General features: G+C 39.4%; 1 protein-coding gene across 1 annotated transcript in view; it reads right to left on the reverse strand.

Annotated features, from left to right (window-relative positions):
* Positions 1-20,501, reverse strand: part of LOC114277251 (phosphoenolpyruvate/phosphate translocator 2, chloroplastic) — a 34,119-nt gene that overhangs the window by 47 nt on the left and 13,571 nt on the right. Inside the window, exons 2-9 of the mRNA XM_028219123.2 lie at positions 6,070-6,192; positions 5,817-5,969; positions 5,045-5,130; positions 4,851-4,935; positions 4,533-4,652; positions 4,345-4,422; positions 303-432; positions 1-202 (exon numbers count right to left, since the gene is read on the reverse strand). The exon at positions 1-202 is cut by the window's left edge and continues 47 nt beyond it. Of these exons, the coding sequence (XP_028074924.2) occupies positions 132-202; positions 303-432; positions 4,345-4,422; positions 4,533-4,652; positions 4,851-4,935; positions 5,045-5,130; positions 5,817-5,969; positions 6,070-6,192 (846 nt within the window). The 3' untranslated portion in view covers positions 1-131. The remainder of the gene's footprint in view (positions 203-302; positions 433-4,344; positions 4,423-4,532; positions 4,653-4,850; positions 4,936-5,044; positions 5,131-5,816; positions 5,970-6,069; positions 6,193-20,501) is intronic.

The raw sequence follows: 20,501 nt of genomic DNA on the forward strand, positions 1-20,501 counted from the left end.
TGGGCCAATTCAGGTTAACAATGAAAAAGATAGTGCGAAAGTAGTTTATGGAAAATTGACTGTATGCAACTCCGTCCCGCCAATCAAATTGGAATCTCTGTTAAGACACAAACTAATTTCACGTTTTGAAGTCATGTAACCTTTGGTTTTATGCACTTCGCTCTTGAATACAAGAAGACACCAGCAAGCGCCACAGCAGTTCCTGCAATTAAAACTCACCCAGTTCACAGACCAAGCATTAACCAAGCAAGTGTGAAGAGAGGCATCTTTTACCAGTAACATGTTAGTCATAGAGGGTTTACCGAGACCGTTAATAGGCGAAACGGGTGTTTGGAAGAAGATAACAGAGGACACAATGACCACAACTCGCTTCACACAGTTTCCCACTGCATGGGTTACCGGTGACACCATTTGTAATATCATATAAGAAACCTGACAGTCAGAATCCAAAAGGATAAGTTACATGATATTTTAAAGTAAAATTGATCAAATATAGTCTTCTTCTTCTTCTTCTTTTTTTCCAATTATTGTTTTCATGACAGAATGGACCCATTCTGTAAAACATAGTCCCCAAAAATAAAATTTTTTGAAGAAAGAGATAATGATGCATTTTGTTGACTAATCAAGGGGTGTGATTATCATAAAATGAGTGTTAGCACTGAATATCCATTGGTGAAACTGAAGTTTAACCAAAACTTTTGCCACTTTAGTAACAGTTATATTGTGCTTGATCTTTAATTAATTTCAAAATATTGTGGTGTTTCTGTTGAAATTGATGTATTATTGATTGATATTTTCTATTTATTACAAATGGTGAGAGGCTCCTTATATAGGAGATGTAGTGGAGTAGGTGGTAGTAGGTGGTAGTGGTAGGTGGTAGTAGGTGGTAGTAGGTGGTAGTGGTAGGTGTGTAGTAGGTGGTAGTAGGTGGTGGTAGGTGTTAGTAGGTGGAGTAGGTGATGGTAGGTTTTAACAGCCCCCGCAAACTCAAGGGGGATAGGAACTAACCAATTTGAGTTTGGAGAGAGTAACAAAACAAGAAAATAATCTGAAAAATAAAAAATGGATAGGAGACACTGTATGGTCGTGTCAGACCGTTGTAGAAGACTGTATGGTTATGGCAGACCGATGTAGAAGACAGTTTATGGGGTCATGTCGGACCGTTGTAGCAGACAATGTTGTGACAGTTGTTGTGACAGTTTACGGAGTCTTGCTGGACCCTTGTAGAAACTAACCGGAATCAATGTCGGGACAGTTTACAGAGTCTTGTCGGACTCATGAAGGAGCTAACCGGAATCAATGTCGGGACAGTTTACAGAGTCTTGTCGGACCCCTTAAAAAGTCGCACCCTCAAAAGGTGCGCCCAATTTTTCAAAAAGGCGTGCCATCAAAAGACGCGCCCATGTTGTCGTCGAGCGCCGAGCGGCGCATGATGCGCGTGTCTGCCTTGGCTATTTAACCAAGGTTGAGGCAGAGGCTATGCAAACCAGTCTGAAACCGCCGAACATTTGCATTCTGAAATACTCTGTAAACACTCTGTAACCAATCCTTCTCTGAAAGTACCAGTCGGAAATCACTGCTTCGCTGAAACACTCAGCAACCCAAAAACATGGCCTCTTCTTCCCGTTCAGCTACCCAGAACATGGCCTCTTCTTCCCGTGGTCTGCTCACTCTCTTTCCCGACCTCAACGAGTCTACAAGAGAGATAACTGGTGCGGTGGCCCTGGAACCTCAACCAAGCGCCGCAGGGTTTGCTCCGTTGAACTTTCCGATGCGGTCTGTAGAGCAAAAAATGGCGGTGCAAACTGATATTGAGGCCAATCAGTATACTTTGAAGTCATGTGTGGAAACCATGACTGCGGTCACAAATTTGTCGCACCGGCTTCAGAGTAGGACAAATGAGGTGCAGCAGTTAAACGCCCAACTGGCTCTGCTCCAGCGCATGTATAAGGATGCACGAGCAGAGATAAGTGTGCTAAAGGCGGAAAATAAGGAGCTGAAGCGGAAGGCCACCGTGATGTTCCGATTTGGAGGTCCGCCATATGCTGAAGTGGAGGAGCAGGGAGTAGTGATTGTGCCCAGTGGAGTGGGAAACACGGAGGCAACACCGTCAAGGAACGCCCAGGACGGAGGCAAGAAGAAGAGACCGGCGGCAGAGTAGAGAAGCAAAATCCCGCCTGTGGATGTAGTTGTGTTTTTTTTTTTTTTTTTTTTTTGTGTTTTTTGTGTTTTTTGTTTTTGTTTTTTTTTTTTTTTGTGGTATGGTGGAACATGGTGATCGGGGTGAGCCCCAACAGGAATAAAATGAGTTTGGTGTGCAGTGCTTCTTCTTCTTCTTCTTCTTTCTTTCTTTTTTTTTTTTTTGGGAAAATAAAAGAAAATAAATTTGAAGAGAAGTATGTGAATAAAATTGAAGAGAAATGTGTGAATGTGAAAGGAATAAAAATAAAATAAAAAAATAAAAAGGAAATGTGAGATTCAAATTTGTTTGGTCGGGTTCTACCACTAATGGAAAAGTAAGATAATGGGTGTGCAAACCAATTGATGTTTCGGTTTCTTTTCAAAAGATGGAGTAAAATAAATATAAAAAAAAAAAGGAAAAGAAAGTGGAGTTGGGAACATGAGTGTAATGAAAAAGAAAAAATATAGGTGGGAGAATCTGAGCATCGTGGGGAACAGGAGTGTGGGGAAAGAATAAAAAAGAAAAAGTATAGATTGGAGAGTGGGTCACATGGGAGAGAGAAAAACAACACACATATGCATATGCTCTCTCTTGCCAGGATGGGTTCTCTCTTTGGTTGAAGGAGGAGATCAATAAAAAATAATCAAGATGAGGAGAAGGCACTGATCAGGGGCTAAGAGGGATACGCACACAAGGGGCCAACATACTCAAGAACACACCCAGTTCGCTCCCTCTCGGAGAACACACAGAGAGATCCACACACCAACACAAAGGGAGGAGCTGCTCCCTCTCTCAATTTTAACAAGAACTTGTGGGATGCTTGAAATTTATGATCTGCTCATCTGTGCAGATTACAACCGCTGTTTCACAATCTGCACGCCCTTTTCTTTCCCAAGGAATTCAGTGTTATCTAATCGCATCCAGCATCTCTATGATATTTCCAACAGTGAGTGTAAACTTTGCTGGTGGTGCATCCATGATTCTCAAACCCGAGGACTACCTTCTACAGCAAACTTCTATTGGTGGTGCTGCAGTGTGGTGCATTGGATTCCAGAAAATTAAAGGCCAAGGGATAACAATTTTAGGAGACCTTGTACTGAAAGACAAGATCGTAGTTTATGATCTGGCTGGCCAACGGATCGGATGGGCTAATTATGACTGCTCATTAACTGTAAACGTCTCTGCAACAACGAGTACCGGTACAAGTGAATTCGTCAACGCTGGACAGAGAGAGAGAGAGAGAATGAGCTGTTTGATAAAAAAATGTCAAGAAGATTCTTGAGTTCCTTCAGAATGATTTCCCAGACATGGATGTCATTGGCATCTCTGGAAACTTTTGCTCGGATAAGAAGCCAGCAGCAGTGAACTGGATTGGAGGTCGTGGAAAATCAGTTGTTTGTGAAGCAATCATCAAAGAAGAGATAGTGAAGAAGATGTTGAAGACCAACGTGGCAGCTCTTGTTGAGCTTAACATGCTCAAGAACCTTACTGGTTCAGCCATGGCTGGTGCTCTTGGTGGCTTCAATGATGGCAAGGACCTCCATATCTCTGTCACCATGCCTTCCATTGAGGTGGGAACAGTAGGAGGTTCCCGGAGCCAGATCGGAGATTCGGGATGATGGGTTGAGTTCGGGTTCTCGCCGGAGAAATGGGGTCAGTCGGAGTTGTGGTGTTGTTGGTGGACTATCATTGTTGCAGACATGGTGTTCGACGAAATGTCCCAGAGGGATTTTGGGTTTGGGTTTGCTTCGGCGAGGTGGTGAAGAAGAGTGAAGGTATGTGTAGACAATTCTAGCGGACTAGGTTGAGGTCCGGCGGGCGGCCAAGGCGATGTTGCCGCCTGCCGGTGAAGCGAAAAATACTAAATTCTTAACCTTGCTCTGATACCATGTTGAAATTGATGTATTATTGATTGATATTTTCTATTTATTACAAATGGTGAGGGGCTCCTTATATAGGAGATGTAGTGGAGTAGGTGGTAGTGGTAGGTGGTAGTTGTAGGTGGTAGTAGGTGGTAGTGGTAGGTGTGTAGTAGGTGGTAGTAGGTGGTGGTAGGTGTAGTAGGTGGAGTAGGTGATGGTAGGTTTTAACAGTTTCATGTAACAAATGCAGTGATTTGTAATGTTCTAGGCCATGAAAACACAAGATATGAGAAGCCTCACCTGTTGATAAGTATGGAAGCAAAAACCAGCCAGGAGAGCTCTCACACACAACTCTCTAACATTCAAACCTTGACTTGCCTGAAACCAGGTATATAGAAATGTGTATCATGTGGGATACAAAAACTGATCTATAAACACTATGCATAACAAATTGAGGCAATCCGTTTTGTTAGACATATATCACTTACAGCGAACTGCAGGAATGATGGACTAAACTTCACTCCTTCCATGAGAATAGCAATAGGGGCCAGCAGTACAAAGGAGATGATTGTTATGATTGAGAAGAGATTGATGTTGTCCAAAGCTTCCTGTTTATGGTACATTGTTGGTTAAAATTAAGCGGAAAAAAACAACAACAACAACAACAATGTTGTGACAAGTTCGCATGAATCAAGAAAATGAACTGTCATTTTCCAAATGTGCAAGCAAAGAAAGGTCTTTTGTGGAACTTTGATGATTAGACAACGTGGAAAATTAGAACTTGTATCTGAGTTATGAATTTTTACCTCTTTATTGACCATGAACTTTTTGCTAAGTACATTGCGTGATTGGTTGGTCAAATTGGAAGCCATTGCACTACTGAAACCTATCCTGTCTCAAAACAAAAGAAAGCATCGCATGTCAGAACCAAACTTCAAAATTTCAAGGGTTTTGATTTGTTAATTTCTTTATTTAAGAGAATTTTCAATTAGTGTCATACCAATTGAAAGATGCCTCGGCGAACGATGCCAATGCCACTCCCCCTACAATTGGTACAAGGGAAGAAACTACCCAGAGAGTGGGCCTCTGTATGCACATGATGATCAAAGAAAAAGTTACACAGCTTTGATGATGGTATACAACGAGGTGAATTAGCAATATCTTCCTACAATTTGTCAACCAATATCTTCCACGAAACAATTCTTAGTCTAAAAGAATTGATTAACAAAAAAACCAGAATCAGCTGGAGAGCAGAACTCAGGGAAATGGTGAACTGGCATAAAAACTAGTAATTTTCTTTTCCAGATTCATATTAGATATACAGGATTATAAAATACACAAGGAAACCGACAAGCAAGCATACGAACAAAGAAAAAGGAAACATAAATAAATAATCAAATTTTGCTTCTATAATGCTCATGCCCCTAATGGAATCGACAAATAGGCAACTCGCCCTAACTTCTCTATGCTAGCTACGTTATATCTTTGATTAGCACCAAATAAATAAAGATTGGAGTATCCTGGAAAACTAATTGCTTCTTAATTTTTCAGTAGAAAATTTAGTTCAAGCATCTCACAAGGGCATCAAAGGAGGTAATTAAGCAACCATTCATTGTTAATCTCATTGATGCATGACAAGTACAGTTTATTTTTGTGTTTGTAAAATTTCCACAAACCAATGATGTCATTTGTGATGTTACACTGCATAATCCTCAGAATTATCGACTCAGCCATGGCAGTTCAGAGAAATAAGAGAGCAAAAAGTCCTTTACCTCCCCAAGGAACAGTACAGACAAGACAACAGTGAAGAAGGGCTCCATAGCTTTGATTGTGTGAGTGAATGAAACAGCAACTTTTCCAAGACTTATGTTGGTCAAGAGATTTCCCATCGTGTGTATCACAGCCAACAGTAAGATTGCCGCAAACTGAAAAGTGAATATATAGAAGTAACGTGTAAAATTTACATTTCCATCACATATAAATCATAATTTAAGTGAAAATCAGACAAGCTACTAACAGAGATACCTGTGATCTAGTAATCTTCGGCTTCGTATGTAGATTAAATGCCCACATTAACAAAATAAGCAGAGTCCCACAACCAAATTGAAACGCTGTTACTGTTGCCGGGAATGGAAATACCTTCAGAACCTGTACACATGCAGCAGCAGTAAATTCTCACTCTCTCTCTCTCCCTCTCTCTCTCTCTCTCTCTCTCTCTCTATATATATATATATATGTACAAAACATGTTGCTAAGCACAGTTCCAAAACTAAATTGGCTGCTTTTTTGGTTGAACAAAGATGATATTCAGAAAGCAACACCGCAAAAATGAGTTGTAATTGTTTTAAAGATATGGGTATTGCTAACAAGTGTCCCTGAGAAATATGAAGAATGTGAGATACATTTTACTATTTTCAAAAAACTTTCTAGTGAATTTATACCTTTTGTCTTTTAAACATTTCCATCATTTCCAAAAACACTTCGAAATGTAAATCCCAATATTAAATAATGCTCTGCTCTACGGGCAGTTGTTAGTATTTGTCTAAAGAAACTGCCATACCCACAGTAGTGTGTGCAAATTAAATACATAAATTAAATAAATAATAAAATAAAATAATTCAGAAAACAATTATATAAATTATCTTTTGAATTAAACGTTTATAGAAATTAATGTTGAGGCTTGTGTTGGACACAATATCCTTAAAGTAGATTTCACCCTTGCTCTGGTGCTTCGAGTTTTACCGGCGCCTACTTCTCAGGATGCAACGATTAACACTTGATTTTACAGCACCATAAAATCAAGTCTGGCAAACCAAAACTCTATTGTAACTCTCTCTTTTTCTTCCTAAAAAAATAAATGCAGAAACAGATACAAGAACATAGGAAGAACAGAAGAAAAAGGACGAAATTCTGAAAGAAAAATTGAATGAATTGAATTGCTAAAAGCATGCTTTATATAGGCAGAATGGTGGTTGTTCCGAACAAATATAAACCTGTTCGGACAGATTGAACAGGTGCCAGACAGATTTGAATCTGTTTGGACAGATTCAGTTTGAGTTGAACATGTTTTGAACCCTTTGAACCTGTTCGGATGGGTCTTAAGGATCTGTTTGGGTGAAAGAAAAATTCTGGACCAATTTATTTTTAATTTTGAAAACAAAATAAAAAATAAAGAAATAAATTACAAATATTTTTGGCCCAAAAAGATAAGTATTGGGCCGGACAAGCCCAACCCAACCTCGCACTACGCACCCAAGCTTAGCCCTCCCGACCGATCGGTCGGCGGCAGCGTGCGCGTGTGGTTTTGTTTTGGGTCCAATGGGTCTAACCCACTTCGCCCATAACCTCACCCTTCCACAAACTTGGGTACCCCTTGGGGCTCATCCCAAGTATCCCAAGCTAAGGTATATACACCCATTCAAATCCTTAAGTCTTTCCAATATGGGACAAGCATGTTTCACAAATATGTAGGAAACCCACCTAAATACATATTTACAAACCCGAAAATGCACACTGAATTCTTATTCATCCGGAAATGGTTTTGAGCAACCAAATACACGATTTTATTCACTACGTGACATTAAATATGAACCCAATTAGAAATGTTAAAAATAATACTTGGGTCCCACCTTAATTAATGCTCAAATAAGCAAAAAATAAGGATTCTCAAAGCCATTTTCCAATAATCCTCCATATGAATGGAATTCACAAGAACGGACAAGCAACAACATGCAGACAAAGAAAGAGTACATTAAGAAGATACACCATATCGAGATAGGTAGCTTTTGGCTTTGAACCTCCTCTAGTGAAAGCATATCGGACTTACTGGCTAACTAGTGAACTGTGACAACCCTCACCTCTGATTACTGCTAAACTGTGACTGAACATGATAAGTAACTGATTATGATAAAATCCTAAACTGATTGCATGAGTATGTTGTTTGATTGCATTTCTATCTGTTTATCAATTGATTGATCTGTTCATGTTTTAAGTTTTGAACTGCAAATTGAATTCCTTATCAGCGGCCGAATCTGAAACTGATTAGTGTTATATGCTAATTAGAATTTATGTGATTTATGGTAGGTTTAATTGAAATTTGATTTGGAATGACTAAGTTAGATTAAATAAAGTTAAATTACATTAGTTTGGGTTAATTACCAAATTGCCATACTAGTGGGCCACTTTGTTAATACATGTTTGGAGCTTAGTTCGTTCTTGTCACACTAATCTTCACTCATTCTTGAGACCTAAACCGTGGGAGAGAGGGAGATAGGAGAAATTGATTTCATCTAGACATTTAGCTTGGAGACTTGAAGAATTTGAAGAAGTTTTACAACATTAGGCTCCTACACCTTAAAATTCAAGACCTAAGGTAAAGATTCATCTTCTTGATTGTGAATTTAAGTTGTTTCTTGCATGATTCATGGAAAGATTAGTGATTTAAGGCAAGAATTAGCTTAATATGTTGAATTGAGTAGTAATTCATGCATGCATGTACACATTCTTGAGTTTTGAGGTCTTTTCCATGAAATTTGCTACATGTATGTTCATATTTTGATTATAGTTCAAGAATTCATCATGTTTTTGGAAGGTTTGACTCATTTGATCATGTGTTAGAAGCTTTGGATTCAATTGAACACATGCGTGTTAAATGTATATCTTGTTCTTGAAGTTTATTTGAAATTTGTGTTCAATTGACTTACCTTTGGGCTTTAATTTTACAAATTGATCTTCAAAACATGTTATATTATGGGTTTAAAGTGTTTTTCCAGAAAATTGGCCCAAAAGGATCGAATTTGAGGCTTTTAAAGTTGAGTTTTGTGCTTGGGGATGAATCTGGAAATTCCAGATTTTGGACCCACGCTCGAGCGTAGGACTTCACGCTCGAGTGTACACTCTGAGTCGTGCATCTCCGCTCGAGCGTGGAAAGTCACGCTCGAGCGTGAAATGCATACGCCCAGAAGATCATGTGTTTTACAGTCCACTCGAGCGAGATAGTTCACGCTCGAGCGAGGACCTGAGTCTCACGCTCGAGCGGAGGTCGAGCGTCGTCGAGTGTGAATTGCATGCATCCAGTACTTTTCATGAAGTTTACAGTCCGCTTAAGCGAAGGAAGTGACGCTCGAGCGGAGATCCTTTGTCTGCATGTCCGCTCGAGCGTAGAAAGCCACGCTCGAGCGAGACTCCTGTTTTTTGAAAATTTTGAAAAGTGTTTTAAAGTGCATCTTTGCATCCTCTTTCCATCCTAGGCATTCCTAGGCCATGTTTAAGGCATCTTAATAAGGATATTGATGTAGAACCACACCGAGTCAAGATAGGGACTAAGTTGTTGATTCCCGAGTGTGTAACTTAGTGTGTGTTCGTCCTGTAACTGTGTAAGGTTGGCATCCGAGGACGCTCATTAGCTGCTTATAGCCCAGTGCTCTGTGAGTAACAATGTTGTAAAGATATGTTCAATTATGATTATTTTCTGAATGATCAACTGTTCTGTTTACTGAAACATTATTGTTTAATGAATGAATGTTTGTCCTATTTGTAAACTGTATTCGTGGCATCCATAGCAATTTACTGTTACTGCTACTGACACAGAGATCTTTGTCGGTTCTCATGTTTGGAACCACTACTGTTACTGTTATGATGGCCATCAACTGACTATTCGGTCTGTTAAGACCTATTGTACTATTTTGCTATGGGATGCACCACATATGACTGCTATGGTTTCTAAGTGACTTATATGACTGTTTAATTACTGAAAGGACATTCATTCTTAACCTCTTTACATAGCTGTTATTCACTGGGCTTTAGCTCACTGTTTATATATATATGTAGGTGTCCAGACACCGGACCGAAGCTAGGAGCGTCAGGCTAAGCTCCCGTTTTGTCAAAGCCAACCATTGTGCCTCACTTCGAGGTTCCGAGTGTGTCAAGCCAAGGCTATTTTGGGGTGTTTTAAATTCCCCTTTTTGCCTCTGTTCTGTAATAAATGTTTAGACTTGCATTGTACTGTTATGGTAGGGATTTGGTCCCTAACCTGAATGTTTGTATATGATGTATGTATATACTGTTTGGTTTTGAATGTGAATATGCTCAGAAAAGTCTTTTTGCATTCAGATTGTCACAGCTCATTGGACATCTTTTATTTACTGTTTTGGCTTTCGCCTGTACTACTGTCTTTAATGTTAAGCAGGTCTTCGGTAATCACGGATAACTAGCCGGTTACGGTGCTAAACCCATAGGGGCAGGTTTGGGTCGTGACAGAGTGGTATCAGAGCGTTGCTAAAGCACGAGTTATACCGCACATACGTGTCCAAATGAGCTATAGAATGTCCTAAAAAAGTGAATAGGGCATTGCATGAGCATTGAAAAAGTGTGTGTGACCTTGACATGAATATATGTGCTAATGTGCTAATGTGTTTAAGTAAGCAATTCCTATGTTTATTATTACTGTATTACATATAGTGAAATGGGCAATGCAAGGAATGCCGATGAAACGAAATCATCTGATGCCAGAATGGCAAGATTAGAAAGAACAGTTGAATTGTTGATTGAGGCCTTGAGGCTACAACAGAACCAACAGCCCCCACCTCCTCCAGTTCAACCGGAGCAAAATGTTAATGACGATATAATTGCCTTGACACAGAAGTTTAGTAAAATGAAACCACCATCCTTTCAGGGAGGCCTTGAACCATTAAAGGCCGAAGCATGGGTTCTAGAAATCGAGAAATTGTTCGAAGTGTTTCCTTGTTCCGAGGCACATAAAGTGTTACTGGCTACCTTCACTTTACAAGAAGAGGCCAGAAGGTGGTGGATGCTTGTTCGTGACACCAATACTGCTTTGACTTGGGCTCAATTTAAAGAAGCCTTCTTTGAAAAATACTTTCCTCAGTGTGTCAGGGATCGCAATGTGACTGAGTTTGAACAGTTGAAACAAGGTACTATGTCAGTGGCAGAATATGAATCAAAATTTACCGAACTCGCCAGATATGCACCACACATAGTGGACACTGATTACAAAAAGGTCAGGGAGTTTGAAGGCGGCCTTAATGTAGAGATACTTGACAGAATCAATGTGCTGAAGTTACTAAAATATGTGGATATTCTTGACCGGGCGATAATAGCTGAGTCGAATATCGAGGCATTGAAACTGACCGAAATACCAGCGTCTGAATGGCGTGGTAAGAGACGGGGTTTTAAGTTTAAGAAAGGCCGAAATAACTCATCGAACAAGAAGCAAAATACAGGGTCAACGACCAGTTCTAGCCAGGGAAGTGGTTCCATACCACCCTGCTCCGAATGTGGGAAAAGACATAAAGGGGTTTGTCATAAAATTTCTGGTGCTTGTTAAAGGTGTGGCAAGATAGGCCACATGGTTAAAGATTGCCCTTCCACATCTCAAGGCAATAGTAAAGCTGCAGCTAGCGCCGTAGCATCAACTGTTGCACCTAAACCCAACCCCAAAGCGACTGGAAAAGAGCCTCTAAGGCAAGGCCGAGTGTTCGCACTTGTACCGGGAGATGTGCAGAATACCGAGACCGTTGTGTCAGGTATACTCTCAATCTGTACTCAAAATGCTTATGTTCTAATTGATTTGGGGTCTACACATTCATATGTCTCGCATGCTTTTTCACGAAAACTAAATAGACCACTGGAACCCATGAATTATTTGTTAGCTGTATCTTCACTTGTTGGGGGATCCATGACTGGTGCTTATATGTACCCTGCATGTAAAATTATTGTTGGGGATGTGCATTTGTATATTGATTTACTACCCTTGAATATCGATCATTTCGATGTGATATTGGGGATGGACTGGTTAACAAAATATCATGCTACCATAGATTGTGTAACAACACAAGTTATTTTCCGTCCACCTGGATTGCCTGAATTTGTATTTAACGGAGTTGGTATAGTGTCTCCCCCATATCTGATTTTGTCTATGAAAGCTTTTAAATTGATTAAAAAGGGATGTAAAGGGTATCTATGTTGTATATTGATTGTACCTACTGATGCTAAAGCTAATGTGGACAGTATTCCTATACTCAGAGAATTCCCAGATATTTTTCCAGATGATTTGCCAAAGGATTTGGTTGACAGGGACATTGAGTTCACCATTGATGTGATTCCGGATACACAGCCAGTTTCCAAGACTCCATACAGAATGGCACCTACCAAACTGAAAGAATTGAAAATTCAACTGCAAGAACTGTTGGATAAGAAGTTCATCAGGCCTAGTACTTCGCCATGGGGCGCACCGGTTCTTTTTGTGAAAAAGAAAGATGGCTCACTGAGACTCTGCATTGACTACCGCGAACTGAACAAGGTAACAGTGAAAAACAAATATCCATTGCCTCAAATTGATGATTTGTTTGACCAATTACAGGGTGCCCAAGTCTTTTCAAAAATTGACCTTAGATCCGGATACCACCAGTTGAAAGTCAAACCAGAGGACATTGAAAAGACTGCCTTTCGAACGAGGTATGGACATTATGAATTTCTTGTTATGCCTTTCGGAGTTACTAATGCACCTGTTGCATTTATGGACCTTATGAACATAATTTTTAAACCATTCCTCGACGAATTTGTAGTTGTTTTTATAGATGACATTCTGATTTATTCCAAGAGTGAAGAGGAACATGAACATCGTCTAAGAATTGCATTGCAGACCTTAAGAGAACAGAAACTGTATGCTAAACTAACGAAATGTAAATTTTTGCTAGACAATGTACTGTTTTTAGGACATGTGATCAATAAGGATGTCATTTCAATTGATCCACAGAAGATTGAAGCAGTAGTGAATTGGCCCAGACCGTCTAATGTTACTGAAGTCCGAAGTTTCTTAGGCCTAGCCGGATACTACAGAAGATTTGTGAAGGACTTCTCCAAAATTGCAGTACCGTTGACTCAGTTGACTCAAAAAGGGATATCATTTGACTGGACTGACCAGAGAGAATCAGCTTTTCAAGAGTTAAAGACTCGACTTGTGACTGCACCGATTCTTACCCTACCCTCAGGTACGGATGGATTTAGCATATTTAGTGATACTTCTTATAAGGGTTTGTGATGTGTTTTGATGCAGGATGGTAAAGTTATTGCATATGCTTCCCAACAACTGAGACCGCATGAAAAGAACTACCCGACCCATGATTTAGAACTTGCCGCAGTCGTATTTGCATTGAAAATCTGGCGTCACTACCTTTATGGGGCAACATGTGAGGTGTACACAGACCACAAGAGTTTGAAATATTTCTTCACACAGAAAGAACTGAATATGAGACATCGAAGATGGTCAGAACTGATAAAAGACTACGACTTGCAAATTTTGCACCATCTAGGGAAAGCTAACACCGTTGCTGATGCACTCAGCCGGAAGTCAGTTGGAAATTTAGCCTGTTTACTCATCGGGCAGAAAGAACTGCTATGTGACCTTGAAAAATTTGAAGTTGAGATTGTTTTGCATGAACAAGGTGGAACCTTAGCCGCTATTTCTGCTCAACCGGCACTGATTGAGGAGAGTAAAGAGAAACAGCAACAGGATGACTTTTTGAAAAAGGTCATTGATGAACGGGAGTCCAAACCGAGGCCGGACTTTAAATTTGAGAACAATGTGTTGAAATTCCAGGGAAGGTCTTGTGTACCGAATGATTCTGAACTGAAAAGACGAATTCTGCAAGAGGGCCGCAATTCGAAACTGTCTATCCATCCAGGAAATACGAAAATGTACTAAGACTTAAAACTGAATTTCTGGTGGCCGGGAATGAAGAAAGAGATTGCTGACTTTGTATCGAAATGCCTTCATTGCTAACAAGTTAAAGCTGAACATCAACGACCCGTAGGTTTACTGCAGCCCTTACCAATACCAAAGTGGAAATGGGAACATATCACTATGGATTTCATTGTTGATTTACCTCGCTCCAGGAAAGTATGGACTCAATTTGGGTTATTGTCGATAGATTGACTAAATCTGCTCACTTCTTACCTGTCAAAACAATCTATAATGCGGACAAATTGGCTATAATTTATATTGATGAGATTGTTAGGTTGCAGGAAGTGCCTGTGTCCATTATTTCTGATAGGGACTCAAAGTTTATATCGAGATTTTGGCAAAGCCTACAGACAGCATTGGATATTGAACTGAGACAGAGTAGTGCATACCATCCTCAGACAGATGGCCAGTCAGAAAGAACCATTCAGACTCTGGAAGACTTACTGCGGATGTGTGTTCTTGATTTCCAGGGAAATTGGAAAAGTCATCTACCTTTAGCTGAATTTGCTTACAATAGCAGCTTTCACTCGAGTATTGGTATGGCGCCTTTCGAGGCTTTGTATGGCAGAAAATGTCGATCTCCTATCTACTGGGCAGAAGTTGGAGATGGGCCTTTGCTTGGGCCCGAAATTGTACATGAGACTACTGAAAAGTGAAATTGATTCAGCAAAGACTGAAAACCGCACAAAGCTGACAGAAAAGTTATGCGGATGTCCGGAGGCGAGACCGAGAATATGAAGTGGGTGATCATGTTTTTGTTAAAGTGACACCGATGAAAGGGAAGACTCGTTTTGGAGTCAAGAGTAAGCTAGCGCCAAGATATGTCGGGCCGTATGAAATCATTGAGAAGATTAATCCGGTGGCGTATCAAGTAGCGCTTCCTCCTGAAATGGAGCATATGCATAATGTCTTCCATATTTCAATGTTGAGGGATTATCTTCGGGATCCCTTCCATGTGATTGAGCCTACCCGTGTAGTGCTAAGTGATGACTACACTTATGAAGAACGGCCTATTTAGGTGGTAAATCGACGAATTAAGAAGTTGAGGAATAAAGAAATTCCGTTAGTGAAAGTGGATTGGCAAAACCACGGTGGCACTTATGCCACTTGGGAAAGAGAAGATGATATGTTGAAGAGATATCCTGAACTGTTCCCTCTGGATCCAGTATTCTTACAAAATGAAGGTAATTCGAGTTTGGAGGACCAAACTCTTTGTAAGGAGGGGAGACTGTGACAACCCTCACCTCTGATTACTGCTAAACTGTGACTGAACATGATAAGTAACTGATTAGGATGAAATCCTAAACTGATTGCATGAGTATGTTGTTTGATTGCATTTCTATCTGTTTATCAATTGATTAATCTGTTCATGTTTTAAGTTTTGAACTGCAAATTTAAGGCCTTATCGGCGGCTGAATCTGAAATTGATTACTGTTATATGTTAATTAGAATTTATGTGATTTATGGTAGGTTTAATTGAAATTTGATTTGGAATGACTAAGTTAGATGAAATAAAGTTAAATTACATTAGTTTGGGTTAATTACCAAATTGCCATACTAGTGGGCGACTTTGTTAATACATGTTTGGAGCTTAGTTCATTCTTGTCACACTAATCTTCACTCATTCTTGAGACCTAAACCGTGGGAGAGAGGGAGATAGGAGAAATTGATTTCATCTAGACATTTAGCTTGGAGACTTGAAGAATTTGAAGAAGTTTTACAACATTAGGCTCCTACACCTTAAAATTCAAGACCTAAGGTAAAGATTCATCTTCTTGATTGTAAATTTAAGTTGTTTCTTGCATGATTCATGGAAAGATTAGTGATTTAAGGCAAGAATTAGCTTAATATGTTGAATTAAGTAGTAATTCATGCATGCATGTACACATTCTTGAGTTTTGAGGTCTTTTCCATGAAATTTGCTACATGTATGTTCATATTTTGATTATAGTTCAAGAATTCATCATGTTTTTGGAAGGTTTGACTCATTTGATCATGTGTTAGAAGCTTTGGATTCAATTGAACACATGCGTGTTAAATGTATATCTTGTTCTTGAAGTTTATTTGAAATTTGTGTTCAATTGACTTACCTTTGGGCTTTGATTTTACAAATTGATCTTCAAAACATGTTATATTATGGGTTCAAAGTGTTTTTCCAGAAAATTGGCCCAAAAGGATCGAATTTGAGGCTTTTAAAGTTGAGTTTTGTGCTTGGGGATGAATCTGGAAATTCCAGATTTTGGACCCACGCTCGAGTGTACACTTTGAGTCGTGCATCTCCGCTCGAGCGTGGAAAGTCACGCTCGAGCGTGAAATGCATACGCCCAGAAGATCATGTGTTTTACAGTCCGCTCGAACGAGATAGTTCACGCTCGAGCGAGGACCTGAGTCTCACGCTCGAGCAGAGGTCGAGCGTCCGTCGAGTGTGAATTGCATGCATCCAGTACTTTTCATGAAGTTTGCAGTCCGCTCAAGTGAAGGAAGTCACGCTCGAGCGGAGATCCTTTGTCTGCATGTCCACTCGAACGTAGAAAGCCACGCTCAAGCGAGACCCCTGTTTTTTGAAAATTTTGAAAAGTGTTTTAAAGTGCATCTTTGCATCCTCTTTCCATCCTAGGCATTCCTAGGCCATGTTTAAGGCATCTTAATAAGGATATTGATATAGAACCACACCGAGTCAAGATAGGGACTAAGTTGTTGATTCCCGAGTGTGTAACTTAGTATGTGTTCGTCCTGTAACTGTGTAGGGTTGGCATCCGAGGATGCTCATTAGCTGCTTATAGCCCTGTGCTCTGTGAGTAACAATATTGTAAAGATATGTTCAATTATGATTATTTTCTGAATGATCAACTGTTTTGTTTACTGAAACGTTATTGTTTAATGAATGAATGTTTGTCCTATTTGTAAACTGTATTCGTGACATCCATAGCAATTTACTGTTACTGCTACTGACACAGAGATCTCTGTCGGTTCCCATGTTTGGAACCACTACTGTTACTGTTATGATGGCCATCAACTGACTGTTCGGTCTGTTATGACCTACTGTACTGTTTTGCTATAGGATGCACCACATATGACTGCCATGGTTTCTAAGTGACTGATATGACTGTTTAATTACTGAAAGGACATTCATTCTTAACCTCTTTACATAGCTGTTATTCACTGGGCTTTAGCTCACTGTTTATATATATATGTAGGTGTCCAGGCACCGGACCGAAGCTAGGAGCGTCAAGCTGAGCTCCCGTTTTATCAAAGCTAACCATTATGCCTCACTTCGAGGTTCCGAGTGCGTCAAGCCAAGGCTATTTTGGGGTGTTTTAGATTCCCCCTTTTGCCTCTGTTCTGTAATAAATGTTAAGACTTGCACTGTACTGTTATGGTAGGGATTTGGTCCCTAACCTGAATGTTTGTATATGCTGTATGTATATACTGTTTGGTTTTGAATGTGAATATGCTCAGAAAAGACTTTTTGCATTCAGATTGTCACAGCTCATTGGACATCTTTTATTTACTGTTTTGGCTTCCGCCAGCCCCTTTACTCTGTACTACTGTCTTTAATGTTAAGCAGGCCTTCGGTAATCACGGATTACTGGCCGGTTATGGTGCTAAAACCATAGGGGCGGGTTTGGATCGTGACAGAGTGGTATCAGAGCGATGCTAAAGCACGAGTTATACCACACACACGTGTCCAAATGAGGTATAGGATGTCCTAGAAAAGTGAAAAAGGGCATTGCATGAGCATTGAAAAAGTGTGTATGGCCATGACATGAATATATGTGCTAATGTGCTAATGTGTTTAAGTAAGCAATTCCTATGTTTATTATTACTGTATTGCATAGAGTGAAATGGACAATGCAGGGAATGTCGATGAAACGAAATCATCTGATGCCAGAATGGCAAGATTAGAAAGAACAGTTGAACTGTTGACTGAGGCGTTGAGGCTACAACAGAACCAACAGCCCCCACCTCCTCCAATTCAACCGGAGCAAAATGTTAATGACGATATAATTGCCTTGACACAGAAGTTCAGTAAAATGAAACCACCATCCTTTTAGGGAGGCCTTGAACCGTTAAAGGTCGAAGCATGGGTTCTAGAAATCGAGAAATTGTTCAAAGTGTTTCCTTGTTCGGAGGCACATAAAGTGTTACTGGCTACCTTCACTTTACAAGAAGAGGCCAGAAGGTGGTGGATGCTTGTTCGTGACACCAATACTACTTTGACTTGGGCTTAATTTAAAGAAGTCTTCTTTGAAAAATACTTTCCTCAGTGTGTCAGGGATCGCAAAGTGACTGAGTTTGAACAGTTGAAACAAGGTACTATGTAAGCTAAGACAATAGACTACACATAGTGTATCGCAGACACAGTTTGATTCTTACGGTTATGTTCATTTTGGCCCTGAACAACGCCTGGTAATTCATGAGTGCTCTTAGAGAATTTAGCCTTCTCAATTCTCACAGAACTGACCCAGTTTACACTCATATAGGTGACTTCTTATTAAGAGTATCTTGTTATACCCCACTTGGATGTCCAAGCTATAAGAATCATTAAAGGCAAAGCTTATCCTACTAACGTTGCAGGTATCACTCTTCTTATCATAGAAATGGGTAGGAGTAAGCCTCCTTAGTGATACGTGAAGTCATCCATAATTTAGTTGTCCCTTTGAACCTAAATCTTGGGATCTCTAGTTAACTAGGTTGGGTTGCCACTATGGCGACTTTTAAGTAATAGGTTTTAATCCCATTCTCCTCGATAAATGGTATACTTGCTCTCTGGCTAACCCTTTAGTCAATGTCTTTGACGAATGTGTCGAAACTTACCGTTATACATATGATTTTGTGCCCGTCCTATTGCTGCTTCACTATCACAGTGAATGCATATAGCTGACACATGTTTAGGCCACATTGGGTCTTCTAAGAAATTACGAAGCCATTCTGCTTCTTCTCCTGTTTTATCTAATGAGATAAACTTAGATTCCATTGTCAACCTAGCTATGCATGTCTGCTTGGAAGATTTTCAAGAGACTTTAACACCTCCTAGAGTAAAGACGTATCCACTAGTGGATTTTGAGTCTTTAGTATCCGATATCCAATTTGCATCATTGTACACCTCGATTATTGCTGGATATTTGGTATAATGAAGGCCATAATTCTGGAAATGTCTTAGATACCTAAGTACCCTAATTATCGTTTTTCAATGATCGGACCCTGGATTACTTGTGTACCTACTCAATTTGTGTACCTACTCAATTTGCTTACAGCTGTGACGCCCCAAAAAAAATTTTTTTTTTTTGAAACGTCATAAGATTTTAATTAACAATAACTTGCTAGATAAAATTTTAACTACTAGTTAGGAACTTTTAAGTTCTTACAAAGCCAAAGTCCAACGACAGAATAAAACTACAAGTTCACACACAACGTCACAACATAGTTTAATCCTAATACAAGGGATAACAGGATTTTATTCTGACAAAATATTGACTCTAAGTCATCCAAGGTTCGATATTGGCAGCAGCTCCAATTTCAGCCTCAGTCGCTTCTTCAACATAATCTGGCATGAAACGCCAGGGCAACAAAATATATGCCATGAGTTTTGCAACACAGTAAGAAAACGTAACCAACCTACCATTCTTTTTAAGAGACAAATAATAATATTCTAAACATGAGATAACAATATAATTATACACAGAAATTACAACCATTAGAATAGTTTCAGTAATTTTAATAATTTAGGTGACACTCGAAATCTCACCAAAGAGATTTAACTCACCAACCACTAAGCATGGCAACGGTTAATTTGAAACCCTCCCTTGGTCAAATATTTAAGTGTTACCAACCGTAACTACCAGGGATGCCCACGTCCGGAGTTATATACCCAAGTAGTGGCATCCGTGGTCTGCCCCAAGGAAACGGTCTGCCAGGGGTAAGCAACCTCCCTGTGTGCCACCTGCACATCCACCCTTATTCCAAAACCGAATACCGAAAAGGGTTCAAATACGTCCCGTGCCATCTTAGAGTTTCGTAACACAATTTACGTGAGAATTCTCAAAACCAGGGCTCACCCTGAACAACCGGTGTTAACCGTCAACTCTTAATTCCGTACAGTCTTTAAACCAAGACTCACCCCGAACAACTGGTATTAACCGTCAATTGTTAACTTTGTATATGTCGTTAATCATTTCAGTTAATTTTGATAATCACAAATAACTCCAAATTTTTAATCACAAGTAATGTTATACAACTCATTAAAATTCCCAATCATAAAATATTGCATGTGTCACACAATACTAAATAAAAGTACAGAATTTAAATAAACAATTTATTTAAACCATGGTATGGAATAATAACTTAGATACAAGAATTAAACCCTAAACACACACATGCACAAATTTTTGATTTACAAAATTAGACTAGCATAATATTAAAGTGGTGATTTTATTCTGTCCAGAAAATTTTCAGAGTATATATCTTGCAAATAAAATTATAAATACATTACTTATACAACTCTAAAATTCATATCAATCTACAGGATACTCAATAAACATGTTATGGTTATTTTTCAGAAAGCTTTTCCCAAAAATAACTTATAAATAATTCTAAACAAATTTCAAGGGTGTTTATGACACAGATTTGTCACATTTCCTTATTTTAATTCCATGCTTAAATTTATAGATCAAACCCATAATCTAAGGATTTA

This window comes from Camellia sinensis, chromosome 4 (assembly GCF_055761805.1).
Source record: "Camellia sinensis isolate YWXY chromosome 4, ASM5576180v1, whole genome shotgun sequence".
NCBI classification, from domain to species: Eukaryota; Viridiplantae; Streptophyta; class Magnoliopsida; order Ericales; family Theaceae; genus Camellia; species Camellia sinensis.